The sequence below is a fragment of the Halichondria panicea genome, chromosome 16, assembly GCF_963675165.1.
Source record: "Halichondria panicea chromosome 16, odHalPani1.1, whole genome shotgun sequence".
NCBI classification, from domain to species: Eukaryota; Metazoa; Porifera; class Demospongiae; order Suberitida; family Halichondriidae; genus Halichondria; species Halichondria panicea.
Window position 1 is genome coordinate 2,858,228 of NC_087392.1, and position 24,846 is coordinate 2,883,073.

Here is a 24,846-nt window from a genome sequence, read left to right on the forward strand (position 1 = left end):
CAAAAGCGACTTTCTCTCAACTGCCACCACACTATTTCAAGACACAGAAGTCAGAAACACCACCAAAGGCAGACCGTACCTAGGATCGCCCATAGAAACGGAGGAGTTTATACGCAGCTATACTTCGGAGAAAGTTAATGATGGGGCACAGGAACTGGAGCTCCTTGCTACATTTGGCAAGACCCAGCCTCATGCTGCATACTCTGCCCTCACACATGGCCTAACCTCCAAGTGGGCTTATTTAAGCCGCACCACCCCAAACATTGGCCCAATGCTGCAGCCACTAGAGACAAGGATAAGGTCCATCCTCACCCCCACCCTCACAAACCGACCACCCCTGAACGATTACGAGAGAGAACTTTTTGCCCTGCCAGCCCGGCTTGGAGGCATTGGACTGACTGTTCCAACTAGACGTTTTCAGGAAGAAAATGTAGCTTCACTAAAAATTACTTCGCCAGTGTTTGAAGCAATTCTAATCCATGACCAGACTGATATCATGTGTAAACAAGACACGTGCAAAAAAGAAACTCGCACTCAGAACCGTCAGAAGATGGAAGACCAAGCCTCGACTCTCAAGGCATTCCTGCCTAGCTCTCTAAACAGAGCTATGGCCCTTGCATCGGAGAAAGGTGCGTCTAGCTGGCTACCTATATTGAGGAACAGGCTTCACCCTCCATAAAGGTGCATTCCATGATGCACTGGCACTGAGATATGATTGAAATCCATCACAAACTTCAACCAATTGTGCCTGTGGGAAGTCTTTCACTATTGACCACGCTTTTACTTGCCCGAAAGTTGGGTTCCCCATACTCAGACATAACGAAATCCGAGACCTTACAGCTGACCTACTAACTGAATTTTGCCACGATGTAAGCGTCGAACAACCCCTGACAGGAGAGATGCTCTCAGGTGCTTCCTCTATCAGCCAGGATGGGTCCCGGCTGGACATTGCTGCGAGTGGGAGGTCACCACGAGAAAACGTACTTCGACATCAGAGTGTTTAACATCAGAGTGTTTAACTCTCATGCCCCTTCCAACGTGGGTACCAATCCCTACAAGAAACATGAAAGAATAAAGAAGAAATGCTTATGAACAGCGTGTCCGAAAGGTGGAGCATGCCACCTTCACCCCAATCGTACTTTCAGCAACTGGTGATGGCCAAAAAAGCAGAAACGTTCTACAAGAGACTTGCCTCCCTCCTTGCAGCAAAATGGGATAACCAATATAACACCACACTGGCATGCATGGATTTGTTGCAGACTTTGCTTCTCTTTATTAAGATCAGCTATCAGATGCATCAGGGGCACGCTGGTCAAGATGCATGCGGCCACGCTCTGAAATCGCCTGAGTCTCTTGTCCTAGTGAGAGCTGAGTCAGGTATTAACCCAACTCAGTTCTAATTGTACATGCATGTAGCGTTAATCATTTATTTTTACTACTTGTGTTAATCGTGTACAGGTTTATTTTTACTGTTTAATTTCTTTAATTTCTTTGTGCTTTGTGCTTTCACTTCTTAAAAAAAAATTCCAGGCCGCACTGAAGATGCTTGTTGAGGCCGTGTGAAGGAGGCTAGTAGGGCAGGAGTCATTTGCTACTAACCTTCGAAATACCACGCAGCAGAAGAGCCATGCCAGCCCAGCTGGCAGAAGGACACATCAGCTGAATCGCATACATACATGGATGATTGTTCTACATCTGACTGTACATGTATCTTTGCTGCACTTATTAACTTGCAGGCGCAGGCTGCGCTTGTTGGCACACCAAAATTTTCAATCGGCGGGATTCGAGACTATTGTCGACCTTGCGTTATTTTAGAGACAAATCGTCTCCACAACTCCTTTGTCATAAATTTTTTCTGGTGCTGTAATTATATCAATTACAGTAATTCTATCCATGCTATCTGTGGATTGAAATTGAGAAACAGGAATACGAGAGGAATATCACCTTTCAAAATGGACTATCTTTATCCTTGTATGCTGTTTGTGTGGGTAGCATATCTGTGGGAGACATACCTTCAATGGCGACAAGTAAGATCAAGCACACCTATTTATGTCACGCCATGCAATCTAGATATATCTCCTAGCTATTTGATATCAATCTCTTGGTATAATATGGTATTGATGTGAAATTCGCTCTCCAGCACTGTGTGTATAAGACGTCCACTGTGGCTCCACCTGAGGTGGTGGGCATGATTGACCAAGACACCTTCAGCAAGAGTCGACTCTACCAGTTGGACAAGAGCTTTTTCTCCCTTGTACAGAACTTTGTCAAACAAATCGAGTTTCTTGTAAGTTTTGTCCGAATGTGGTCTCAATTAAAACAATGTGTGGGAGGAAATGACATGTGGGAAATGTACACATTCCTTGAATTTCCTTCAGGTATTCATTGTTCTTGGTGCTATCCCATATGCCTGGAGCCTTGCTGGGTCATGTGTAGAACTACTAGGGTATGATCCTGCTCAGGACCAAGAGGTGATTCCCTCAAGCTTATATGTAATGTAGCTCATAAACTATATCACATCATTTGGGTGCACAGTTTCCTGGTATGAATGGCTACAAACTGTCCGTACTGTGTGCATACATATTTCTGGGGCAGTTATTATGTACCAATGCACAATGCACACATTGCTGTTTCTATACCCTTCAGATAAAACAAGCAGTGGCTTTCTTACTCGTGGTTCAAGTATACTCCACTATCTCTGATATACCATGGAGTTTGTATTCTATTTTTGTCCTCGAGGAGAAGCATGGATTCAATAAGCAGGTAGGACAATTTCTTAGGTTTAGGTTGTAATAGAATACTCCCGTATCAGTAACTGTGTGAATGTGTACAAATGTGTTCCCACATTTTTCAATAATGTAATCAATTACATTAATTAATTTCTCCAGACTATTGGATTCTTTGTTAAAGACTCAATCAAGAAGTTCTTACTTCAAGCTGTTCTCAATCCGTCCATCATGGCTGGTCTCATTTTCATCATCAAGTGGGGGGGAGAGTACTTTTACCTATACGCCTGGGTATTTGTCCTCATTGTGTCACTTGTGAGTCACAGGGTTAATTCCTGAAAACTAACAAATGCTAATAAGACCAAAAAATTTTATTCCGGCTCTAAAAATGTTTTGCGAGTGATGCGAACGAGTCAAATCAGTACAATACTTTGCAATAAAAATTATGATATAACTTTTACGATCAGGCAGAGATCATAATAGCATACAAGTAACTGTAATCTTGTGTTTGCATTGTCATAAGCACTTGCAAAACTTAATTCATGCTCGCAAAACATTGCAGCACACCCTTTAGGTAGTTTCAGGTGTTTACAGCTTGTAGTATAATCATAATAACAGTGAACTATACCCATGTTTTGATAAGCGTATTGATTCTAACCATATCCATAACCCCTGTCAGGTGATGATCTTTATTTACCACGATTACATTGCCCCCCTCTTTGACAAATATACTCCTCTTCCGGATGGAAATTTGAAAACTGCCATTGAAAACCTCGCCTCAACTCTCACATTTCCTCTCAAGAAACTTCTCGTGGTGGAAGGCTCCAAAAGGTGTGCGTGACTTCCGAGAGTTAGTTATGTAGTGTACATGTAAGCTAACCATTTGATGTGGTCACTACCAGTATTGCTTCCACAACAGATCGGCACACAGTAACGCATATTTTTATGGATTTTGGAAGAGCAAGTGTATAGTGTTGTTTGACACTCTCCTGGAGGAAGGTATCCTTCCCAAGACACAGGAGGGCATGCCGAGCAAAGAGAAAGAAGATGTGACCAATAAGGGAGAGGAGGGTGTGGCTACTGAGAAGGGAGCAATGTTAAATGAGAGCAAGAATGAAGTAAAGGGGTGCAATACTGACGAGATATTGGCTGTTCTGGCTCATGAGCTGGGGCACTGGAAACTTAGTCACAACTTAAAGAACATTGTCATTGCTGAGGTAGGTCGAGCTACATATCTTACTGTCATCAACAGGGTCATTTCGCCCAAACTTTATATATGCTCTGCTCACATACATGTAACTCTGAGACAATCATATGCAAACACATGCACACAAACAGGTAAATCTTCTTGTGATTTTGTTCATGTTCAGCTACTTCATGAACCAGCAGGACCTCTACACCAGCTTTGGGTTTTCTGACTCCCGTCCCATTCTCATTGGGTTCATTCTCTTCCTTCAACTCATCTTCCTACCTTACAATGAGGTGTGTAGGAATTGTTGTTAGCAATACTGCCTTTGTCATTAGACACCGTACTGACTAGGGGTTGGTATATTATGCTCGAGATGTTACCTATTATGCTATTCTTTTATGCTCAAGTTAACACTTTTCAAATCGCCTATTCCCATAATTATTATTCCTCCAAAGCACAACATTACCCCATGTCGTCGCACAAGTAACATCAAACTATAAATAATTGCCATGACTCTATCTATATACACTATGATATACATGTAGAATGCCAAGGAGATAATCATTCACCAAAATAATGTTAAGGGTGCTGGCCCACCTACGCCCACACACTGTTGCTAAGGAAAACTAACTATGAAACTGCTGCCAGTAGATACATGGGTCCTTCACTATACTTAAAAGCACTATCCTACTAGTGCCTACCTCAAGAATCAAGAAGAAATATCACCCAGAAGAGGTACAGCAAGCCATTTTTAGTGAATAGCTAAAAATGGTTCCGCTTAGAAAACCACTAGTGCTAGGGACTTGGTTTTTATATCATTTTATGCTGTTTGAAATGCTTTTCAATATTACAGAACGTTTTTTTAGAAACATCCTGTGTTGTTCAATTTATAGACTTTTTTTGCTGTGACACACCCAGTTTAGAAAAATCTAGACCATATATGGATCAAACCTCTCTGTAATGTTGTTAACATGACATCATGGGTTAACTATGCTAAATATAGGCCCTATCCTGCACGTGGAACTCCCAGATCGAACGTTTTAACGCTTACCCTCTACAGTAATGGCTAAATAACTCGCAAATGAAAGCCACGCCCCCAAATGATATTGCGGTAGTATGGTAGTACAGTGTACGTGCGAGCGCAGCCACAACTAATGAGATATAATGCGCACGCAGTGATTGTAAACATTGCGTGTGCAATTATTGCAGCCATACTATCTGCATTCTTGTGGTTAAATGTTATCAATTTGTTACTATGGGTCAGCACCCTTAAATGTTTATACAATGACTCGTACTGACCTGTATTTCTGTAAAATTAAACCTGCCTATTATTCTCATAATTGGTGCCTATTATGCCAGCATAATTCTCTCCAAAAAATGTACCTATTATGCTCAAAGTTATGCTAGCATAATCTACCAACCCCTAGTACTGACACTGTATGCCCTTGTTACCCCTTATTTGAGCTCGCTTGCATGGGATATGATATCGTGGAATTTTGTTTAATGGGATCTCTATATATATAGCTGGTCTCAATCAGCAGAAGTATGTATACTTAGAAACGTTGATGGGGTAGGCTTGCCAGTTGTTATCATTGTTCATGCACATGCAGGTGCTCTCCTTCCTGCTTACTCAGCTGTGTCGAAGGTTTGAGTACCAGGCCGATGCTTTTGCCCGGGAGCTTGGTAAAGCGAGTCCACTGAAGTCAGCGCTCACCAAGCTACACAAGGACAACCTTTCCTTTCCCATAGCAGACCCTCTCTACTCTGCCTTTCACCATTCTCATCCCACATTCTTGGAGAGAATCAGAGTGCTAACTGATAAGAAGCAGGACTGATGCGTGTGTGTGTGTGTGTGTATGTTATTGCTTTACTGCTTTTGTGCACATGCATCACATTGGTTATTTGACAGGGCGGCTTGTTGCAACCTGCTCTGTAAAGAGTGATCTTTTTAACATAATTGGCTGCCTTACCCACGTGGCCAAGATCTAGACTAATAGGACCCATGATTGTACTCTGTACCTGTACATGTAGAACATAGCCGTAATTTTGTGATCTAGATACGTGTCATAAACTAACAAAGCGCAAGCTTGTCCCTTCTTATAATTACATGCCAAAGACACTTCACAGAGAAGCACAATTATGTGTGTGTGTGCTCCTGGTATTTATAGAACTACTTCTCTTACCTCATTAACCCAAATTAATAGAGGGCGGCTTGTTTTCAAACTGCTCCAGGTTGTATTGATTTTTGGTAACGATCGTTCATACAGGAGCCCATTATGGCATACGCCGCCTTACCCACGTGGCTCTTCTCTGGCGAGATAAAATTTCAAGATGGATGGAAATCAGCTGTGTGAAGTTTGTCATCAACAAAGTCACAAGTATAAATGCCCTGGATGTGCCAAAAAGTCCTGTAGGTAAGTGCAAAACGGTAGCCCTATACTCAGGATAACTTCACTTGTATATAGCATGCATTCATTGAATGCATGCTACATTTCAGTTATCCTGAGTGCAAGAGAACAATACCCATTTCATTTCACGTAGTACATGCGTAACGAACCTGAGTGGATCAGCATGAATGTATCGTTTGGAATTACGTATGATTATCATGTACAGTGTGGAGTGTGTCAAAAGGCACAAGGTAGAGTTTGTGTGTTCTGGAAGGAGGTGCAAGTCCAGCTTTGTTAAGCTGTCAAATTTCAATGACAATCAGCTACATTCAGGTTTGTAGGCCTACCTTCATTAATAATTTGTTAAGGATGCTAGAGCGAGATTATGTGGCACAGTATGTATCAACCCTTCATTAGACTATTACTTCTTGGAGGATGTGTCGCGATATGTTGACTCTACACTTCGAGAGCGTATCCAAAGCAACAAACACCACAAGGATTCTAATCAGATATCTCAACAGGTAACGACCCAGTAGTATAACTAAATTTAGTTTTATGAACTGTATATATCTAGATGCACTGGTTGAGGGTACATGCTGGTAGACGTTCAATCCACTTTCTTTCTCAACCTCCTGGAATGGCTAAGCACAAAATCAACCGCTCAAAAACAATTCGAACTAAAGAGTAAGTGGAAGTAATATTGGGGTGTCTTATGTGATTGAAATAGCACTCCGTGTTTCTTATAATGATATAGTGGTAAATGGTCAATTTGTTGGACAGTACGACTCATCTTTAGAGACACAGACGTTGACTGTATTGAGCACAAGTAAGTTGCTTCTTGAATCAAGTGTCCCTGAGTACTTATTGTTTGCTCTGCATAGTGTACCTGAGGGCGTAGTACTAGTAGATCTGCTGAACAGGTTTGTACATCCGACAAAAAGCGATCCTATCCTCAGACACAGGTGGGTTTGTTTGCTGTCATGATTAAGCTGTTAAGCACTGCTCCATACCATATAGGTTGCGGCTGTATTCACAAGAAGATGGCATGCACCAACTGCAAGTCTTACTTAAAAATGAAACTTCTCCTATAAATTCAAGGTTAGAGGTGATGTTTAGAAATTTGGTTTGGTGTACTAAATGCATGGTATTGACGACTGTTAATTCCTGATTTTACAAATGTATATACATAACCACATGTACTACCCCCAGCAATGAAGTATTGGATATTCAGAAGACACTTTGTGACAATTTTCAAGACAAAACTATTGTGGAATTTCCTGTCATGATCATCGGGAACAAAGATACGCACACTTCACCTGTAGAAAATAGCCCTGTCAATAACAGTAAAAGTCCTCTTTCTGAGGCTAGCCCAGTGATCATGGATATAAGTGAAAGTCCAGTTGAAGTGCACAGTGATTGGTCAGACTATGAGGAAGGGGAAGTGCGAGAAGCTGTGTCCTCTCTCCAGCTTATTGCTCAAGAATATGGCGATGACTAGTGTAAAACAATGTAGGCTTTTTATAAGATTTGTTTTTTGGTTGAATGATCAATTTCTAAGTTGTAGCAACTTTTGTTGCTTAGTGTAAGTGAAGTGTGTGTCATTCTCTGTCTCCACACAATGTCATGTACATGTACATTATAGTTACGGCATTCACTGAACCTTGTAGATTATGTTTGATGAATCAGGCAATTTATTTCATAATGGCGGTTTTTGATCATGCATCGATTCCAGGCCGCGAAGAGAAAAGCACAGCATGGTATCAGATACATTTTTTTGCCGATCCTCACCTGATAGGCCAAATTAATGTCCACCAATAATTATACATGCCAGACGATAACTAAATACTAGTAAGGCACTGCATTAGACCTATGCATTCAGATCGAGATTACACCAGCTGTGTTGTTCAGCTCTTCAACCTGAGGCTCACATTTATGATGTAATTAGAAATTATATACACGCATTTGCTAGCTCACTTCACTCTGACTACTAGTGTCAAACAAATTGTCCAGTGTTGTTTGTTCCCATTTTCTAGTGCGCACAGACTTGTACACTGCTTTTGCTACTAGAACTTCCCCAAGTGCTTCCTTGCAGCTATCCACACCTCTTTGTCCTTTGTGGATGGCCTTTAGAAACTCCTTCATTTGCTGTGAAAACCCTTTGTTGTATCCACCAAGAGAGTCAAAACGTTTTCCTTCTGAGTTATTTATAGTTATAACACTCATCCCTCCCGAAAAATCACCGTCGATTGTGATTTCACCCTGAAACAACAGAGTGTATGTCAATCACATTATCACGATTCACCTACTGTTAGATTAGCTCCACCTTTTCTCCAAATATTTGGAAGAATGGAAGTGGATGCATAGGAATACCGTTTCTATGGCAATACAGAGAGGCTGTGATCCCACTTGAGAATTGGAGGAGAACACTAGCTAGAATTTCACCTGTACGCTGCTGCAAAGGGTGACACACCACACCAACTACTTCCTTGACATCCCCAAACCTATAACATTAAAAGAGAAAATACAGTGCAAGCTCCCAATCGACCTCTATGCAATACATATTCTGTTACTAAACATACCAGGTCCTTAACGGCCTGACCCAATGAGTGGCTCCATCCATCAATACACCTCCTCCCACTTTCTCACGGTCACATCTCCAGTCATCCTCTGCCGTAGTACCAAAGGTAGTATTGAACGCACTGCAAGCTGATTCCCAGTAGTTAGCCTTCGCAAACAATGGCTGCCCTATTTCACCAGATTCAATCAACTCCTTCGCTTTTACCACCTGCAGCATTCCACCATGAATCAAGCCTTAGTTTTTTTTTTATAGTTTACCTCAGGCCAATAAGCAGACTGTTCTCCAATCATAAGCACTGCATCTGCCTTTTCAGCCACCCTCATTAGTTCGACACAGGAGGAAAGAGTGTGAGCAAGTGGCTTCTCAAGTAGTACGTGCTTTCCTGCCAGCAGGCACTCGGTGGTGTATGGCTCATGAAGGTGATGAGGGAGCATGATTACAGCAGCATCAAACTGTCCCCAGTGCAAACAGTCAGCTAAAGACGTGAAAACCTGTATTGAACACATTGAGCACGGAATGACAGTGTTGGCTAATTAAAGTGTCCATTGCAATGCTTTACTTTGTAACTATGCAGTAGCGATCTACCTTGCAATCAGACACCTTTGGGAGAGATGCAACTAGCGCTTCAGCTGTGTCCAAGTTCTTGTCCACAGCCCCACAAACACTATAGGCATAGCCACTCTCTTGCAATGCTCTTAAGTGGTGTCTAGCAATGAGGCCACAACCAACAAAGACTAGTCTCACAGTTTCCCCACTTGCCATCGGTTTAACACCAGGTACGTATTATTCCTCCCCTTTTCAGTTTTGGATCCACTCATGAGTCATGACTGTTGTCAGCTTTATCATGATCATGATCTCACCGATCTCTTGCATCACACTTGAACTCGGGATCAGATCAGATGACCATTACCTTTTATAATTATTAGCTGTAGACAGAGCTAGCTAGAGAGCTGTAGATCTCAAAATTGAAAAGAACATACGTACATCTACACATACGTACACATGGAAGAGACAGTTTTATGTTACTTTGAAGACCCTGAGAATTTGACTGTTGTGTGCAATGGTGTCCAATACAAAGAAGAGGATATCATTGAACCTTCAGATTTCCTGTTCTGGTTGTACCTTATCTTGTATGGGGCATTGGTTTGTTTTGCTGGTGAGTCAGACTCTGTACACAACTTAACTCACTCTGCAAAGCATACCATAGCTACTTGCATACAAGTTCCCTCAGTACAATCACTAACACGTCCTCCAACTTTGAAGTAGAACCGTTACAGTCTGCTGCAGCCAGAGCCACTAGTTTAATTGAGCAGTGTTCGACGTCGTCCTTTTTTTCTCCAAAATCTCAACGTGACCCGATTAGAGCCTCGCTTCGCTCGGAATTAATAAAAGGAAAATTGTACCAGGAATTCATTAATAAGAGGAGTATCTAATTCCCACGTACATTCCATTCTACATCTAGGACTGAATACGTGTACCGTAACGTGATTTGTACTACAACTGCCATAGTTACAAAAATTTACTTGGCGCTCAATTGGAGGTAAAATTTGGACTTAGCGCTTCTATTAGGGTGGCGCTGTACCCATTCCCTTGACTGTGGTTCGCTGGATAGTCATTCGTGCTCGTGACGATGCTACCTTAAAATCACTATCGCCGTTATTACCCCTATGCGTTATTATTCCTGTACTTATGTATGGCTAGCTATACACTGTATATACACCGTTTTAACCTACTCCTTGAATTGGTTGTTATGCAATAGAGCTGTGGCAATAGTGCTTACAAGTTCCTCATAATGTGTATCTAATGGTGCGCATTCCTTCTATTCAGGTCTGATGTCAGGCCTGACGATGGGTCTGCTCTCCCTGGACATCATGTCTCTTGAGGTGCTCAAGAGAGGAGGGAAACCTAAGGAGAAAAAATACGCTTCTCGAATTCTCATGTTGGTGAAGCGCCATCACCTCCTACTGGTGACATTGCTGCTGGCCAATGCTGCTGCCGTGGAAACCATGCCCATATTTCTAAACAAGATTACTCTTGAGGTTGTGGCTATCATTGTGTCAGTGACAGCTGTTCTTTTAGTTGGAGAGTGAGTATTATTTCTAGTTATTATAGGAACAGAACGCTTTGTTGCTATGGGTCAGGTTTAAATTAATGTGTCCAAATTCCTACCCTATAATCAATGTCAATTCCGTAAAGTGTTTTTGTCAATCGCACCTCACATCCTGTATACACATTTCAATCCCCAGGATAGTACCTCAGGCCATCTGCACACGGTTTGGTCTGGCTATTGGCTACTACTGCTCTCCCATAGTGCTCGTACTGATGGCTATACTCTTCCCAATATCCTTCCCCATTGCCAAACTACTAGATTTGATCCTTGGCAAGGAACATTCTACCTTTTTTAGGAGAGCAGGTACATCCGTTGGGCTTGCGTTTACAAAGGGCTGGTATACACTTCTATTGAAGTATTGTGGTACTTTAAAAGTGCATGTCGGTTTGTAGCGGTAATGATTGTTTTCATTTCTTTAGAGCTTAGAGAGCTGGTGAAGATGCATGGTGACGGAGAGCAAGGCAATGAAGATCCTCTGTCTTACGATGAGGTCCTGATTGTCAAGGTACGTACATGTATGACTGACGTGAGACTAACCAAGATCTCTGTTGTTTGTTATTGTATCGACAATCCTTGACAGTTGTACCTGTACCAGTATCTAAAATTGAAATGTGTTTTTTTATTTTATTGTTTGTATAGAGTGCGCTGGAGATGAGGGACAAGACAGTAGAAGACGCCATGACTCCTCTGGAGAGTGTATACATGCTCAATATCAATGCCATTATTGATAGAGACACCATGAAAGATGTAAGCATTATGTTTTGTGAGAAAACAAATTTAGTTTGGTGTGTGTTCCATATCTGATGCCGTATAGCGGGTTATTTTCATATGGTGAAAATTGTATCGAAGAGCATCATACGAAAATTTTATCGCAATAGATTCAACATCACTATCCTGAGCTCTACGAAAATTAAAATATGAAATAGTTATCGGTACGAAAATTTGCACCAACGAAAATTATTCGATATAAATTATTATATATACTAAAATTAATGTACATCTATGCCTACAGTCTAGAAATACTGTCTACATATTTTTAGATTCTCGCTCGTGGTCACTCTCGTGTGCCAGTATACAATAACAACCATGACAATGTGTGTGGGATTCTCCTCGTAAAGACACTAATACACTTGGACCCTGAGGATTGTACACCTGTCAAACTGATCCGAGGGTCCCAAATTCCACCTCCCTCCTGTCTCACAATCACACCCCTCTACGACATTCTCAATCAGTTTCAGACAGGAAGAAGTTAGTGACGTGAATAATATCTATGTTTCATAAATCATGATTGATCTTTCGTACATGTATGTAGGTCATCTGGCTTTGGTGTACAAGGAAGAAGGAGAAAATACAGAGGTCAGTTATAAAGGTCAACTCATACGTACGAATTCCATGTCGTTTCAGTATATACATGGTACGCATGGTACGCCCAAGTTTACTCACATGGACTCAATTCATTTCCTTTGGCATTTCCTTTGGAATTATTTTCCCTGCCCCCTATTACCCCTACTCTCACACACCAGCCTATTTTGGTAGGGATCATTACATTAGAGGATGTGATTGAGGAGCTGATTGGAGAGGAAATTGTTGATGAAACAGATCAGTATGTTGATGTCCATCGTCGCATAGCTGTGGCCAAGGCAAGGCTGCAGTATCACAGGCAGAGTATCTCTGCACCGTCTGCCATAGCTACTAACAGGAGACGATCGAAGTTTGATCGGAGTAATAGCCAGCCTGCTTTGGTTCATCAGCACTCAGTAGGTCCCGCTGGATCTATCAACTCCACTGGGAGTGAGGTGAATATTTAAACGAATAAATGTCAATTCACTTTGTCCGTAATACATGTAGCTTAGTTAGTGTGTACCAGGAGCACATGGCAGAAGGAGCGTCTAACTGTGCATGGGTTTGGAAATCGCATCTTGTGTGTTTTCCTAAACGCCGCATTGAAAAGTGTGTAAGTACTGTGTACATAATTACAGGCCGCAGTCAGCCTGCATTATGAACGGATTTTGTATGTAGTGCAGCAGCAGGAGCTAGGTTGAGCCAAAAAGAGCTAAAATGAATAGCTAGGTCTTCGATGGATGTTGGTATACATCATGGAAGAGACTTGTCATGGTGAGGTACACATAAAAGAGGAGCAATCCAATTACTTTGTAAAGAGAAAGTTTGCTAGACTTAGACTATAACACATACTAGGCGTTTTGTTTTTGTAGTATTAGAGGGGTTCTTAAAAGAGAGAGCTTACTACCAGGCCTATAGCTAACTAGCTAGCTGTAGCTTTTCATTTTTATTGATCTGCTTGGTAAAGGCACTGTCAGCTCAATTAGCACTCGCCCGCAGATGATTATCACCCACTTAGCGGTTTTGCGTATAAGGTCATGCTTTGCAAACTTGCACGAGATGTGATTCCCGAGGTAAGATGCTCCTTCTGTCATGTGCTCCTGTGTGTACATATCTCTATTCATGAATCATAATTATACTCGTGCACATACACACCAGGAACCTTATTTTACAAATCCCAAACTAACTGCGATTCCAGAGGGTTTGGAGGCATCTCGTCAACAGTACACTGAAGACGCTGCTCAGTTGGACAACGAAGACGAGAATGCACCTCTAATCGTAGAGATTAAGTGACTTGATCAAAGGGCATGACTGTTTGTTGTTGTTTTGCCATTAGTTTTGTTTTAATACGTACAATTGTGTACATATTTTTTGTAGTTTGCAATGGTTATTTCCAAAATGTCATTGTTTTGGGCGTGGTAGATATACGGAAACAAACTGTCATGGGTCGTCATTGAACGATTGAATGACCTTTTGAGGTAGACTGGAGACTATGGCCGGGGGACATGGATTTGTACTGCTGTGTTAGCAATACTGCTCTGTAAGCATCATGAATAAAATTATAAACCGCAGAATGCTTCCGTTTGCTTATGAATAAAATTATAACTCCGCATTCCAGTTATGAATATCGTTATCACAGAAATACTGCAATCTCATTGGTGCACTAGCTCCTAAGTTACACAAAGAAAGGGGATGGTCTTCAGGTTCTCGCCTTGTTTTGTGTACAGTCAAGTCGAGTCTAGTATAGTATATACGAGTACGTTTAGATCTATAGTTGTTTTTGGTTTGGAAAGACCAGCGCTATGGCAAGTACAAAGAGGACCTTATACAAGTTATCCACCACGGTTATTGTACTGATGTTTGTGCTTTCAGGCTCCATGAAGCTCAGTCCAGTAATTAACCCTGATTATTACGATCATCTGGTAAGTCCTTCACTGCATGTATGTTGTAGGTCTATAATTACTTTATTATATACAGGAACACGCGTTTGGGCAGTTCACTCGAGTCCCACCTGTCAATCTTTTCCAGCTACAGCCTACCACGTACATGCTTATCGTGGGAATCCTGGAAGTCGCATGTGCATTGACCATTGCCATTGGAAAGTATCGTTATGGGAAACTGGCCACCTGGGCTCTTCTGGTGGTTATGGTGGGAGCCATCTACTCTCATTACAGTGTTAATCACCCTGTATCAGAGTTTGTTCCTGCTATGGTAGCCTTGTCTCTTATTTTAGTCCGGTTGTATACCATGGGTGCATTTGAGCAGGTGGAGGTGAAACTCAAGATCTGATGATTATAGGGACTACACTAGAATTATAATGTTATAAATTAATTTTATACGTGTACATGAGATAATAGAGCATTGAACCAATAATGACTTGTTGTTAACTACATGTAGTTGTTAAATTTTAGGGCAAATAAACTCTAAATGTCTTTTCAATACTGACCCTGCACATGGGGCATTGGTGAATACTTGAGGCACATTCCTGGCACATACACAAATGCCCACAGGGTAGCACAACCACCTCTAGATTATTGTCCATACACACTACACACTTTCGGTCATCTTGATCAGGTATTGTGGGTAGAGAAAGCTGTGTGTGTGTGTGTGTGTGTGGGTATAATAAAATAGGTAGTCAAAAATGAAAGAGACACACCTTTCCACTCACAGGTTGTTTTTGTTGATCAGGTTGGTCTAATGTTGAAGTTGACTGAATAACTAGTGATGCACTCTGTGTACTTGGCAATGTGTCATGTTTACTTCTAGCTCTTGATTGAGAAAGTGTTCGCCTACTAGCATAACTTGAACTCTCGTTCTCTTGAGGAGAGGACATGATAGATGTTGAACGTGTCGGTGGATGGTAGTGAGGCTGTGGAAGAGATACACGTAGGCTTGACATTTGTTCCAAGTCTTCTCTTGTGAATTCTGGCTCAGGCAGTGAACCGGGATCGACTGAATAATGGTCTAACTTTGTCGGTAAATTTTTTTTCAAAAACTTGCATCGAGGATTGATAGCTCTGTGCTTCTCTGATGGAATATCGCCAATGATCCAACCACGGACAATTGCATCACATTTGAAACATTGCATTACATCAGGCTTCCGAAGAAAGAATAGGCCAGCTTTTGCACAGTCTTCTGAAGAAACAGGGACTTCTTTAGAGAGCAACTTGAATGATTTGATTCGGTTTTCAACATTTTCGTAATCTGGTTGCTTGATTGATACATGTGATGAGGGTACTTTTTGTAGTGGCATCACAGGTGTAGCAATCGAACTTAGAAATTCACAACTTGGGTTCCATCTCCGGTGGATTTCTATTGGAATGTCTCCCTTCCTCCAATGATCATAAAACAGGCCACATGAAAAACACTGGGTGCGCATATCAACTCCGGTGTAGAAAAAGCCAGCACTGGCAAGCTTGAAGTAGCTGACAATGTCACTAAATCCCCAAGTTCTATACGAATGTAGTCGAGAAGAGTTGTTTGCATACTCAGGGCAAGCATGTTGAATCTTGCTTTGTGCCAACAACCGGTCAATCTCAAAACTATAGTTATTGCGCAAGAACACACACTTCGCACTTTTTCGATAATGCTTTAGCAAAGGATCCTCATCATCATCCCAAAAATCAACCACAGCTTTGCAACAAAAACAGAAAACCCTTTCTTCCAGACCAGTATAAACAAAACCTTGCTCTGCCAACTGCCTCTCAGTAGGGCGTACCCTTGGCCAGGTAGTAGTACCCATTGTGAAGGTAAAGAGCCGATTCTCAAGTTTACTCATGTTTCGATCTCCATTGGGATGATCACTTGTCTCAAGTGAGTCATATCCACCTTCTCCTGGAATCACTAAAGAAGGTCGCTGATCTTTTGGGTCAGTAGGGCGAAGTGTGCACATGAGATCAGTTACAATTCTAACAATGTGAAGATGACCCCTGTACGTTGCTAGCGATGCCGGAGTTGAGCCTTTATTGGTTTCCTGGCGAGGGTTTACATTCAGTATACAAAGAAGATGTTGTACGACTTTTGTATGAGGAAGTGAAGCATCACAAGCAAAATGGAGTGCAGACCAGCCTTGATTGTCTGTAGCAAAGCAATCAGTATTACTAAGCACCTTACTCAGAAAAAAAATGATATCGGTAAAGCCATACCAGCAAGCATAGTGAAAGGGTGTTCGGCCATAATTATCACTTTGTGACAAAGATCTCGGATCTTCATAAGCAAAACGCTTTACTGAAGCAATGTCATGGTTCTGGACAGCTTTCCCAACAGGAGAATAAAGCTTCCATCTTCGGGGGCAATTAGGTGCTTCAGCATCACGAGAGTTAACTACCATAGTACTGTTATTTCCTCTTTCAACACACTTTCCACAATCTTTCTCAGCCTCTTGACAGGCAAAAACGATCCCATCCGTTTCAGTATCATTTCCCCCTCTGTTCGATAGGTGGGGTGATGATACAATGAGTCTATTTGACACACGGATACCAAGTAATCGATCTGCCATTTTTAAAATAAGTAAATAAAAGGATAATCATGAAATTAGCTAGTCTAGTCATGAAATGAAGGCAGTGATCACTTCATAAACTCACCTTCAGTGTTCATAATGAAAAGCTGTGGTCTAGTCTCTGATCGATCCCAGGCCCAGTCGACAACAGTTTCAGGGCCGGCTAGAAGCGAGCGCGCCTGGGCAGAGCTAGCTAGCTAGGGTCGGCTATAGGGTGTGTCTAGCTAGCTAGCTAGCTGTCGACCAAGTGTTATTTTAGAGACAAATCGGCCTGGCTATGTATAGGAAGATAAGGCGTGGCCACAACAATTGATGTCGGTCATCAAATTTATAATATCCATGGTAACATCAAAATTTTAAATAATGAGTTCTACAACAGTTGTAGGTTTGCTCAGCAGCGGGGATTTCCACCAAGCCAAGCATGTTTTAAAGGTACAGCTCTTTGAATTCACTTTAGGCTTTCGTGCATGTTTTTTCACAGGAACTTAGCGTGGATTTACCGAGTCATCTACAACCACCTCAGTGTCAACCATTGATGGAGTTTCAGTGGGTAGACTATGTCCAACAAATGAAAAAGGTAAATACGGCTTGCACTCTGCAGTTTAATTAAGGGGCCGGGGAATATGAGCGCATCTACATAATATTATTTATGTATGCAGCCCATACAAACGTGTTGTTGTCTGACTCTGTCATGTGTAAAAACGCCCACATCTCAAGTGGCTGTACAACCAAGGGCGTATAAAGAGAAAGAAGAGGGCATGCAACTCGCAATGTATACTGTGTAGTTGTTAATTATTGATAAGTCAGCAGGATATACTTTATTTAGCCAACCGCCCACTAGGAAGAGGCGTGAACACTGTTATACTAGCAATTTTACCAATTTAGACCTAGAATTTGGTTAATGGCTCCTTGCTTAGTCGTAAAAGAGAGACTCGTCGCATCTGGCAAGACACCCACCAGTTTTACAGCATAGATTATTATGCCTCAGTGCGCATGTGCAAGCGAGGTATACGGTAGTGTGTTTGTGTGTGTGTAGACTGTTACAGCTGCTCAAGGATCAATGAGGTGCAAGTAAGAGTTTCTATAGGCTTCTAGTCATGTTTTCTTGGATTCGGATTCGTGGATTTGCAAAATAAAGCTTTGTTCTCGAGTTATGCCTAGTTTTGCTTACTTGGAATGCCATTGCAGCCTTTTCAGAAGTTCACCGATTGTTGCTACTCTATACTTAGTAGTTAGCTCTGCACTAGAACGCTAGCTATTGGTAGCTGCAAGAGTGAGAAGAGAGCTGCAAGGCTCTCACTGACTTGCAGCCAGTTGGCATCGATCGTTTTAACAACAATCATCATCGATCATTACCCACTCTTTGAGTTTCCCTGTGATTCTGGATGCAGCAATGTTCATTATGATAATTATAATTATGTATAAAAGCTAACTATTAGTAGCTTTATGTTATGTAGCTTTGGCACCTCCACCGAGGCATCAGCACCAGCGGTGCTTTCAATAATAGTTACAGTAACTGTTAGCGCAAGGTATCGAAGACAGCTCGCTTTTTCACTATAAAGTGACAAAGCAACAGAGAAGGAGCTACTGACGTCAATGAAGCAGTCTTCTTATTATTAAAGCTGCAGCTATTTCCTGAAGTACAGCCACCTCGCTATTCCGGCCAAGCTGCACTGTCCCAAGGGTGACCGGATTAACGAGAGTCTACTGTAGATTCACGATCATTCCCTATAATGAGGTCATTACGGTAAAAATTTATTCCCGCATATATCCGAGGCTCAACGCACGGGGTGAATGCTCTATGACTAATGAGCATCTTGCGAGATTACGGTAGTGTGTTTGTGTGTCTGCGTGTGTGTGTGTGTGTGTGTGTGTGTGTGTGCTACAGCTTCTCAAGGATCAATCAAGTGCAAGTAAAGAGTTTCTAGTCATGTTTTCTTGGATTTTTAATTCATGGATTTGCAAAATAATGTTTCGTCGGAATTATGCCTACTTTTGCTTAATTACTTGGAATGCCATTGCAGCCTTTTCAGAAGAGTGCGTAGCAAATTTTTTTCACTGAGTGTTACCAGGAGTGTATACACTCCTGGTGTTACTACTCTACTTAGTAGTTATGCCTCGGTGCGCATGCGCAAGCGAGGTATACGGTAGTGTGTTTGTGTGTGTGTGTGTGTGTGTGTGTGTGTGTGTGTGTGTGTGTGTGTGTGTTGTGTCTGTCTGTCTGTGTAGACTACTACAGCTCCTCAAGGATGAATCAAGTGCAAGTAAGAGTTTCTATAGGCTTCTAGTCATGTTTACTTGGATTTAATTCGTGTATTTGCAAAATAATGCTTCGTTCTCGAGGTATGCCTAGTTTTGCTTACTTGGAATGCCATCACAGCCTTTTCAAAAGAGCACGTAGCCAAACTTGTTTACCGAGTGTTGCTACTCTACTTAGTAGTTAGCTCTGCACTAGAACGCTAGCTATTGGTAGCTGCAAGAGTGAGAAGAGAGCTGCAAGGCTCTGCTGACTTTCAGCCATTAATTTTAGACTCAAACTTTTTTAACAACAATCATCGTCGATCATTACCCATGCACTCTCTGGATTTTGCATGCAGTAAATTAAAAATGTTCATCATGATATAAATTATAATCAATGTGTGTATAAAAGTAGCTTTATGTCATGTAGCTTTGGCATCTCCACCGAGGCATCAGCACCTGTGGTGCTTTCATTAGCTCTGCACTAGAACGCTAGCTATTGGTAGCTGCAAGAGTGAGAAGAAAGCTGCAAGGCTCTGCTGATGCAGCCATTAATTTTAGGTTTGAACTTTTGGCATCAATTGACAATCGTAGTTGATCATTACCCTCTCTTTAAGTTTCCCTGTGAGTCTGGATTCGATCTGCCTGCATCATGCAGCAAATGTTCATCATGATAATAATTATAATGTGTGTATAAAAGCTATTAGTTATGTTATGTAGCTTTAATTTGGCACCTCCACCGAGGCATCAGCACCCGCGGTGCTTTCATTATTATAGTGCATGGGTGCATGATTGCACTTTAGAGGTGGTCTTTCAATCAAACAAGCACCAATGTTTTTGCAATTCCCAGGAACGTGGTGGAGATGTTTGGGGTTTCAATGGATCTGTGGTGGTATTTGTGAATGAGGAGTTTGTAGGAGAACTTCAGTCCCTCTTATACTGGGCAGAGCAAAACTTTGGACGCGTGGACTTTCAGTGAGAGCACAAAATCTACTCTGTGTGATTGACATGCTAGTTATGCAGATCTGACTATGTGGGTCAAGCTAAGAGTGCTTATAATGCTCATATCGGCAATCCAAAGGTTTGTTTTATTCCTGTTCAACCGTATATTACAATTATGTGCTCTATTTAGAGGGACTTTGTATACATGGATATCTGTGTGGAGGGAGATTTGATTGGACGAATTGTGTTTGAGCTGTACAAAGATTTGTGTCCAAAAACATGTGCCAACTTTGTAGCTCTCTGTACTGGAGAGAAAGGAAAATCCTCCAATGGGACTCAATTATCTTACGTCAATTCCATAATGCATAGAGTAGTTCCCAATGGATGGATACAGGGGGGAGGTAATCAAAGTAACATTTATGCTGCTTTTTTTAAGCAGAGTACTGTATGTCATTGCATGTGTATACGAACTATGTACAACTTAGCTTGAAACTAGATATAATTATTTCCGTGAATTGATGTATATAAATTGCAGACATTTGTGGTGGTAGTGGAGCCAAGGGGGAGTCCATTTATGGCAACACTTTTGAAGGTAAACAGCAATGACAATAAATGTTGCTTGTCTTGTGATTTTCCAGTTCTCCAGATGAAAGTTTTGCCATTAGCCATGATAGTCCTGGTATACTGGGCATGTGCAACCATGGTAAAAACACCAACAACTCTCAGTTTTACATTATCCTAAAGCCTTCTACCTGGATGGACCGACAATATGTTGCCTTTGGGTAAGTTCATATTTACAACCACAATGATGTACCACTCCATAATTAACATGCAGTCGTGTTGTTGAGGGTAAGAGAGCATTGCAAAAGATTGAAGGACTGGAGACCTACAATAATCGTCCAAACAAACTGTGTCAAATTTCTAACTCTGGCGTTCTTACTCCGATAGCAGACACTATAAATTATGTTGAATAGACAATTGAACAATGCATAATTATAATAACATTATAATTTAACATTATAATCTTTATGATTGTTATTGCTCATTTCCCCTTCTCTTTAAAGTAGTCACCTGCAGTCAAGAATGAATAATAATCGTATGATGTACTATTAGCACTGGGATTTGTACAGTGAAACAGTGCGATTAATGCGCATCACATTCGGAACCAGTAATTTCGCGCTCGCCCCCCCTGGAAATTGTAAATTTTTGAATTGAAAATAATATTAATTATAGGCCATAACAAACTGTGTTACGGCATCAACTAAACAAAGAGCTCGCCTTAATATTCGTAACAACTAGTTTTCTACTCTTTCTGTTCCGTATGTCCACAATTTCTTCTATGTCACTATCTGTAGTACAAAAGGCGATTCAAGAGCGACTTTCATTAAGTAAGAAAGACTAGCTTGTGTCGCTCAAGCTATGGCTTTTATCTGATAACTCATAGTACCATTCAGTCCAGGCAATTGAACTCATTCCACAATACTTAATAACCATAACCCTAACACACCACAGTTCCTAAGAATCACCAGATGCGATATACGACAGCCAAACATTTCCTTGGGGGGGGGGGGGGGGGTATGCCCCCAGACTCTAGATGCAGTGTGCTTAATAGCACTCATAACACTGCTTCGCCTCATACAATTATAAGCTTTTCCATCGCATAATTGTTACTCATGCTATTAATCCCATTGACCGGAGAGTGTACAGCGATTAATCCCGTATCACATCCGGTCCAGTAATTACACGTTGTCATTGACAGCGCGTGCAACTACCTTGTCAAGTAATTGCACGCTGTCAATGACAACGTATTGCACTATTAGCCATACTATTAATAATAATAGTATTCAGTAACACATGACAAGATAATTTTTTCTTAGCTAAAACTGTCACATCAAAGTGTGACACACTATGCTCATTATTAATTATACACAATATGCAGCTCACCTAGTTTCTCTACAGCTTCCACACATACGCTGGGGTACATGGAAGAGGAATAGGTACCGAATATAACCATGGAGTTTGTCTTGACTGCTATGAATCCTGACCCCTCCTGTAGCCGGAAATTCAATCAGTGCATGTGTATGATTGTCGATTTTGATACTAACTTTTTTGGCATAGATAGAATCCTTATCAGCACGGACACATTTGTATGAGGCACCATTAAATTGAATTCCATGTTCTCTAGCTGAAATTGGATTGTGAAAAGCTTCAACTAGAGAATCCATCTGCTCAGGAGAGGGCTGGAATTATTGAATTAATTTCCAACATTAAATTCCACCTATATTAAAGTGTACCTCATATCCAATAGAACTGGCCTTGATGGTTCTATCCTTCTTAAAGAGCGTGCAGGACTCCACATGTCCTGTGGCTATCAAGGACTCGTGCAGAAGACTCTGAAGGGTGTTCATTTATAGGTCACTGCTGTTCCCATGACAACTGAAAAACGTTTCTTTCAATAAAGCACACCATAATAATCATGTCTGTCAAGAAAGGATCAGGAGGTGGTGGCTCGATCGTTGTTCACAATAGTGAGCTCTACTCAGAATTAATGAGAGATTGTACTCAACAACAAAATGAAGAAGTTGTTGATCAAAAACAGGTGAGATTATTACAATGTTCCTGTTGTGCCATTGACATTGCCAATGTCATCGATTCTTTAGAGTTCTGTTGTCAGTCCACTTGTGTCCCCACGTCAGCACTATGGCTCTTCGCCCACTCGAGTTCCATCACGATCATCCACAGCACAAATGACCAGAATTGAGGACTGGCTGAGCCGAAAGGCCAGACGAGCTGTTGTGGTAAGTACCTCTAGGTATTTTCTTGTAGCCTCATACTCCATGCGACAGTCTTTCCCAGATGACCCAAAATTAACTGCACTCAAACAACACTGTGACATTATCTACAAGGAGGAAGAGGATTTCTTAGCCGATATGGATTTATACCTTGCTCTGCAAGAAGAAAGACAGCAATGCAAAAAAGAGATACTGTATAAAAAGTGGTGTGAGAGAGTGTTCATTCCAGTACAGGCACAAATTGAAGCACAACTTTCTAGTGATGATTTCCAAGCTTTGGTTAGCGAGAAAAGAGAATTATTTGATCAATATCTCATTTATCGAAATGAGAAGCAAGTTTTCCTGGACACAATCATACCTGATGAGTACAATCCTCTGCCAACTGGAGCCCTTCAGGTGTGAATGGTAACAATCTGATGATTTAACATTATTATAGTACATTCCTCAGGTCCACACTGGTGTTCTAGACGATCCTCTTATTGCTCAAAGGACAGACTACAACAAAGAGAAAATGATACTCAGTGGCTGTGGCCAAGAGCTTCCTCTACAACACTTTCGGCCACCTTGTGATGGACGAGGGAATACTGATCCTGTACGGTGGCTTAAAATGCAGCTGGTACACATCGACAGTGAAGTCAGGCAAAAAAGCAAGTAAGTAAATTGTTTTATCTGTTCCCTGTATTCAGAGTAGCTTTTGTAGGAATCGTATGTGTTGTGACCACAATAGTGAAAGTAGAAAGCAAGTTGGGAGTGAACGAGAGCTGGACATTCCTCACAAGCGTACAGTGCACTACCCCAGAAAGCAGTTTCAGCTGACATGGAGGAATGATCATATCACAAACTCTGACGCAGACAGTGCATAAACTATAATGCCGTGTCTTAGCTAGCTGTCTGGTGGTATTCATTCTAAACACAATGTCATAATTTGGGTTGGAACTTGGTATCCTAGATTGATAAGACTAGACACCGATTCATACCCATTATTTATGTTGGATCGATCATGTTTGAAGAACTAGAAGACGTTGACTGGGGCTGTGAATCACCAGTCTCATCAACTCTGCATGATGTTTTATTCAATGAAAGGTCAACTAGGTGTGTCTCTGTAAAGAGAAAGAGAAAATCTCACGATGAATCATGCAAACTGTCATCTACCAAAAAACCGAGCCCTTTGCATAGTTTCAAAAAGGAATTTGCAGGCCCCAAGCCAAGTAAATCATCTAGATCTAGTGGAATGAAAAAAAAGTTAACATTTCAAGCTAAGCTGGAGAAAAAAATGGACGGAGCTCGATTTCGGTGGATAAATGAACAGTTATACACAACAACTGGAGAAGAAGCAAAAAGAATGTTTGAAGGGGATTGTGAATTGTTTAAAGTTTATCATCTTGGGTTTTCAGCACAAGTTTCGAAGTGGCCGGTCAATCCACTCAAACGGATACTCAGTTATGTCCGTAGTCTTCCAGTTGATTTGGTAGTTGCTGATTTTGGATGCGGTGAAGCTAAATTAGCTCAAAGTGTCCTGCAAAAAGTATTTTCATTCGATCTTGTAGCATGTAACAGTCATGTTATTGCTTGTGATATGGCAACTGTTCCACTTGAGGTAGCAACTGTAGATGTGTGTGTATTCTGTTTGTCGTTGATGGGTACCAATGTTTCTGACTTCATCAAGGAAGCTCGACGAGTTATGGTCATCAATGGAAAGCTAAAGATCTGTGAAATTGTTAGTAGAATGTCCTCACTTGTGGAGTTTGTTCTAGGTGTGGAATCATATGGTTTCCAACTTTTGTCAAAGGAGGTTTTTAGCACGATGTTTGTTGACCTAGAGTTCAAAGCGATTCCTAGAAAGACCAATGACACGACTCCAGTCGAAATTATATTGAAACCATGCAGTTACAAAAGACGTTAGTAGGATTTGTGAACCAACCTCATTTTTGTTTTGTGTATATAATTAATTTATAATACAGATGAATTTATAATACAGTAACTCATAGCTTAACTAAAATTAATAGGACTCCATGACTACAATACCTACACAGACAGTACATGTT

At 41.3% G+C, this 24,846-nt stretch overlaps 9 protein-coding genes across 14 annotated transcripts; 6 read left to right on the plus strand and 3 right to left on the minus strand.

Annotated features, from left to right (window-relative positions):
• Positions 1 to 1,813: 1,813 nt before the first annotated feature.
• On the plus strand, positions 1,814 to 5,858 carry LOC135350298 (CAAX prenyl protease 1 homolog). Its single transcript, XM_064549047.1, has 9 exons — positions 1,814 to 2,027; positions 2,141 to 2,287; positions 2,379 to 2,471; positions 2,647 to 2,763; positions 2,889 to 3,041; positions 3,406 to 3,557; positions 3,646 to 3,943; positions 4,065 to 4,208; positions 5,526 to 5,858. Exons 1-9 carry the CDS (start codon positions 1,953 to 1,955, stop codon positions 5,748 to 5,750), a joined length of 1,404 nt encoding a protein of 467 aa, XP_064405117.1. The 5' UTR covers positions 1,814 to 1,952; the 3' UTR covers positions 5,751 to 5,858.
• A 142-nt stretch (positions 5,859 to 6,000) lies between these two features.
• On the plus strand, positions 6,001 to 8,004 carry LOC135350313 (box C/D snoRNA protein 1-like). The gene is made up of 8 exons (XM_064549066.1): positions 6,001 to 6,329; positions 6,529 to 6,635; positions 6,720 to 6,823; positions 6,877 to 6,986; positions 7,057 to 7,128; positions 7,184 to 7,264; positions 7,320 to 7,400; positions 7,512 to 8,004. Exons 1-8 carry the CDS (start codon positions 6,247 to 6,249, stop codon positions 7,798 to 7,800), a joined length of 927 nt encoding a protein of 308 aa, XP_064405136.1. The 5' UTR covers positions 6,001 to 6,246; the 3' UTR covers positions 7,801 to 8,004.
• A 222-nt stretch (positions 8,005 to 8,226) lies between these two features.
• Positions 8,227 to 9,774, minus strand: LOC135350308 (1,5-anhydro-D-fructose reductase-like). The gene is made up of 5 exons (XM_064549058.1): positions 9,466 to 9,774; positions 9,138 to 9,371; positions 8,882 to 9,087; positions 8,626 to 8,803; positions 8,227 to 8,561 (listed from the first exon to the last, which is right to left on the minus strand). Exons 1-5 carry the CDS (start codon positions 9,640 to 9,642, stop codon positions 8,268 to 8,270), a joined length of 1,089 nt encoding a protein of 362 aa, XP_064405128.1. The 5' UTR covers positions 9,643 to 9,774; the 3' UTR covers positions 8,227 to 8,267.
• Positions 9,775 to 9,882: 108 nt separating this feature from the next.
• Positions 9,883 to 13,735, plus strand: LOC135350301 (uncharacterized). The gene is made up of 9 exons (XM_064549052.1): positions 9,883 to 10,036; positions 10,708 to 10,966; positions 11,127 to 11,293; positions 11,410 to 11,495; positions 11,630 to 11,737; positions 12,031 to 12,238; positions 12,303 to 12,346; positions 12,514 to 12,786; positions 13,490 to 13,735. Exons 1-9 carry the CDS (start codon positions 9,883 to 9,885, stop codon positions 13,622 to 13,624), a joined length of 1,434 nt encoding a protein of 477 aa, XP_064405122.1. The 3' UTR covers positions 13,625 to 13,735.
• Positions 13,736 to 14,597: 862 nt separating this feature from the next.
• On the minus strand, positions 14,598 to 17,087 carry LOC135350295 (E3 ubiquitin-protein ligase XIAP-like). 2 transcript variants are annotated; one of them, XM_064549044.1, is made up of 3 exons: positions 16,915 to 17,087; positions 15,000 to 16,822; positions 14,598 to 14,924 (listed from the first exon to the last, which is right to left on the minus strand). In XM_064549044.1, exons 1-3 carry the CDS (start codon positions 16,925 to 16,927, stop codon positions 14,739 to 14,741), a joined length of 2,022 nt encoding a protein of 673 aa, XP_064405114.1. In that variant the 5' UTR covers positions 16,928 to 17,087; the 3' UTR covers positions 14,598 to 14,738. The 2 variants fall into 2 exon arrangements, with proteins under 2 accessions (XP_064405114.1, XP_064405113.1); XM_064549043.1 differs by having other exon boundaries at positions 14,988 to 16,822.
• A 17-nt stretch (positions 17,088 to 17,104) lies between these two features.
• On the plus strand, positions 17,105 to 21,113 carry LOC135350316 (peptidyl-prolyl cis-trans isomerase 7-like). The gene is made up of 8 exons (XM_064549068.1): positions 17,105 to 17,261; positions 17,311 to 17,406; positions 19,918 to 20,042; positions 20,091 to 20,148; positions 20,200 to 20,410; positions 20,545 to 20,601; positions 20,656 to 20,791; positions 20,845 to 21,113. The coding sequence occupies exons 1-8, from the start codon at positions 17,193 to 17,195 to the stop codon at positions 20,981 to 20,983; spliced, it is 891 nt and encodes a 296-aa protein (XP_064405138.1). The 5' UTR covers positions 17,105 to 17,192; the 3' UTR covers positions 20,984 to 21,113.
• Positions 20,971 to 22,446, minus strand: LOC135350330 (profilin-4-like). 3 transcript variants are annotated; one of them, XM_064549084.1, is made up of 4 exons: positions 22,304 to 22,446; positions 22,115 to 22,249; positions 21,954 to 22,059; positions 20,971 to 21,080 (listed from the first exon to the last, which is right to left on the minus strand). In XM_064549084.1, exons 1-4 carry the CDS (start codon positions 22,415 to 22,417, stop codon positions 21,052 to 21,054), a joined length of 384 nt encoding a protein of 127 aa, XP_064405154.1. In that variant the 5' UTR covers positions 22,418 to 22,446; the 3' UTR covers positions 20,971 to 21,051. The 3 variants fall into 3 exon arrangements, with proteins under 3 accessions (XP_064405154.1, XP_064405153.1, XP_064405155.1); XM_064549083.1 differs by lacking the exon at positions 20,971 to 21,080 and adding an exon at positions 21,087 to 21,358 and having other exon boundaries at positions 22,115 to 22,234; positions 22,304 to 22,441; XM_064549085.1 differs by lacking the exon at positions 20,971 to 21,080 and adding an exon at positions 21,087 to 21,358 and having other exon boundaries at positions 22,304 to 22,432.
• Positions 22,447 to 22,471: 25 nt separating this feature from the next.
• On the plus strand, positions 22,472 to 23,717 carry LOC135350312 (uncharacterized). Of its 3 annotated transcripts, none has more exons than XM_064549063.1 (5): positions 22,472 to 22,608; positions 22,670 to 22,807; positions 22,856 to 23,197; positions 23,238 to 23,452; positions 23,493 to 23,717. In XM_064549063.1, the coding sequence occupies exons 1-5, from the start codon at positions 22,486 to 22,488 to the stop codon at positions 23,662 to 23,664; spliced, it is 990 nt and encodes a 329-aa protein (XP_064405133.1). In that variant the 5' UTR covers positions 22,472 to 22,485; the 3' UTR covers positions 23,665 to 23,717. The 3 variants fall into 3 exon arrangements, with proteins under 3 accessions (XP_064405133.1, XP_064405134.1, XP_064405135.1); XM_064549064.1 differs by having other exon boundaries at positions 23,502 to 23,717; XM_064549065.1 differs by having other exon boundaries at positions 23,250 to 23,452.
• Positions 23,718 to 23,801: 84 nt separating this feature from the next.
• On the plus strand, positions 23,802 to 24,717 carry LOC135350314 (ribosomal RNA-processing protein 8-like). The gene has a single exon (XM_064549067.1). It carries the CDS (start codon positions 23,802 to 23,804, stop codon positions 24,702 to 24,704), a length of 903 nt encoding a protein of 300 aa, XP_064405137.1. The 3' UTR covers positions 24,705 to 24,717.
• The last annotated feature ends 129 nt before the right edge of the window (positions 24,718 to 24,846 follow it).

Coding starts and splice junctions, on each gene's coding strand:
- LOC135350295 (XM_064549043.1), bottom strand. Junction 14,925..14,987: donor AACAACCTGTGAGTGGAAAG/GTGTGTCTCTTT, acceptor ACACACACACAG/CTTTCTCTACCCACAATACC.
- LOC135350298 (XM_064549047.1), top strand. CDS start 1,953: ATGGACTATCTTTATCCTTGTATGCTGTTTGTGTGGGTAGCATATCTG. Junction 2,764..2,888: donor AGCATGGATTCAATAAGCAG/GTAGGACAATTT, acceptor TAATTTCTCCAG/ACTATTGGATTCTTTGTTAA. Junction 4,209..5,525: donor TCTTCCTACCTTACAATGAG/GTGTGTAGGAAT, acceptor ATGCACATGCAG/GTGCTCTCCTTCCTGCTTAC.
- LOC135350301 (XM_064549052.1), top strand. CDS start 9,883: ATGGAAGAGACAGTTTTATGTTACTTTGAAGACCCTGAGAATTTGACT. Junction 10,967..11,126: donor GCTGTTCTTTTAGTTGGAGA/GTGAGTATTATT, acceptor TTCAATCCCCAG/GATAGTACCTCAGGCCATCT. Junction 11,738..12,030: donor ATAGAGACACCATGAAAGAT/GTAAGCATTATG, acceptor ACATATTTTTAG/ATTCTCGCTCGTGGTCACTC.
- LOC135350314 (XM_064549067.1), top strand. CDS start 23,802: ATGTTTGAAGAACTAGAAGACGTTGACTGGGGCTGTGAATCACCAGTC.
- LOC135350308 (XM_064549058.1), bottom strand. CDS start 9,642: ATGGCAAGTGGGGAAACTGTGAGACTAGTCTTTGTTGGTTGTGGCCTC. Junction 9,372..9,465: donor CAAAGGTGTCTGATTGCAAG/GTAGATCGCTAC, acceptor TGTTCAATACAG/GTTTTCACGTCTTTAGCTGA. Junction 9,088..9,137: donor AGTCTGCTTATTGGCCTGAG/GTAAACTATAAA, acceptor GGAATGCTGCAG/GTGGTAAAAGCGAAGGAGTT.
- LOC135350330 (XM_064549085.1), bottom strand. CDS start 22,417: ATGAACACCCTTCAGAGTCTTCTGCACGAGTCCTTGATAGCCACAGGA. Junction 22,250..22,303: donor CCAGTTCTATTGGATATGAG/GTACACTTTAAT, acceptor CAATAATTCCAG/CCCTCTCCTGAGCAGATGGA. Junction 22,060..22,114: donor ATTCTATCTATGCCAAAAAA/GTTAGTATCAAA, acceptor TTCCGGCTACAG/GAGGGGTCAGGATTCATAGC.
- LOC135350312 (XM_064549063.1), top strand. CDS start 22,486: ATGTCTGTCAAGAAAGGATCAGGAGGTGGTGGCTCGATCGTTGTTCAC. Junction 22,808..22,855: donor AGGCCAGACGAGCTGTTGTG/GTAAGTACCTCT, acceptor TCCATGCGACAG/TCTTTCCCAGATGACCCAAA. Junction 23,453..23,492: donor GAAGTCAGGCAAAAAAGCAA/GTAAGTAAATTG, acceptor TATTCAGAGTAG/CTTTTGTAGGAATCGTATGT.
- LOC135350313 (XM_064549066.1), top strand. CDS start 6,247: ATGGATGGAAATCAGCTGTGTGAAGTTTGTCATCAACAAAGTCACAAG. Junction 7,265..7,319: donor GATCCTATCCTCAGACACAG/GTGGGTTTGTTT, acceptor CATACCATATAG/GTTGCGGCTGTATTCACAAG. Junction 7,401..7,511: donor ACTTCTCCTATAAATTCAAG/GTTAGAGGTGAT, acceptor TACTACCCCCAG/CAATGAAGTATTGGATATTC.
- LOC135350316 (XM_064549068.1), top strand. CDS start 17,193: ATGAGTTCTACAACAGTTGTAGGTTTGCTCAGCAGCGGGGATTTCCAC. Junction 20,043..20,090: donor TTTGGACGCGTGGACTTTCA/GTGAGAGCACAA, acceptor CTAGTTATGCAG/ATCTGACTATGTGGGTCAAG. Junction 20,602..20,655: donor TTATGGCAACACTTTTGAAG/GTAAACAGCAAT, acceptor CCAGTTCTCCAG/ATGAAAGTTTTGCCATTAGC.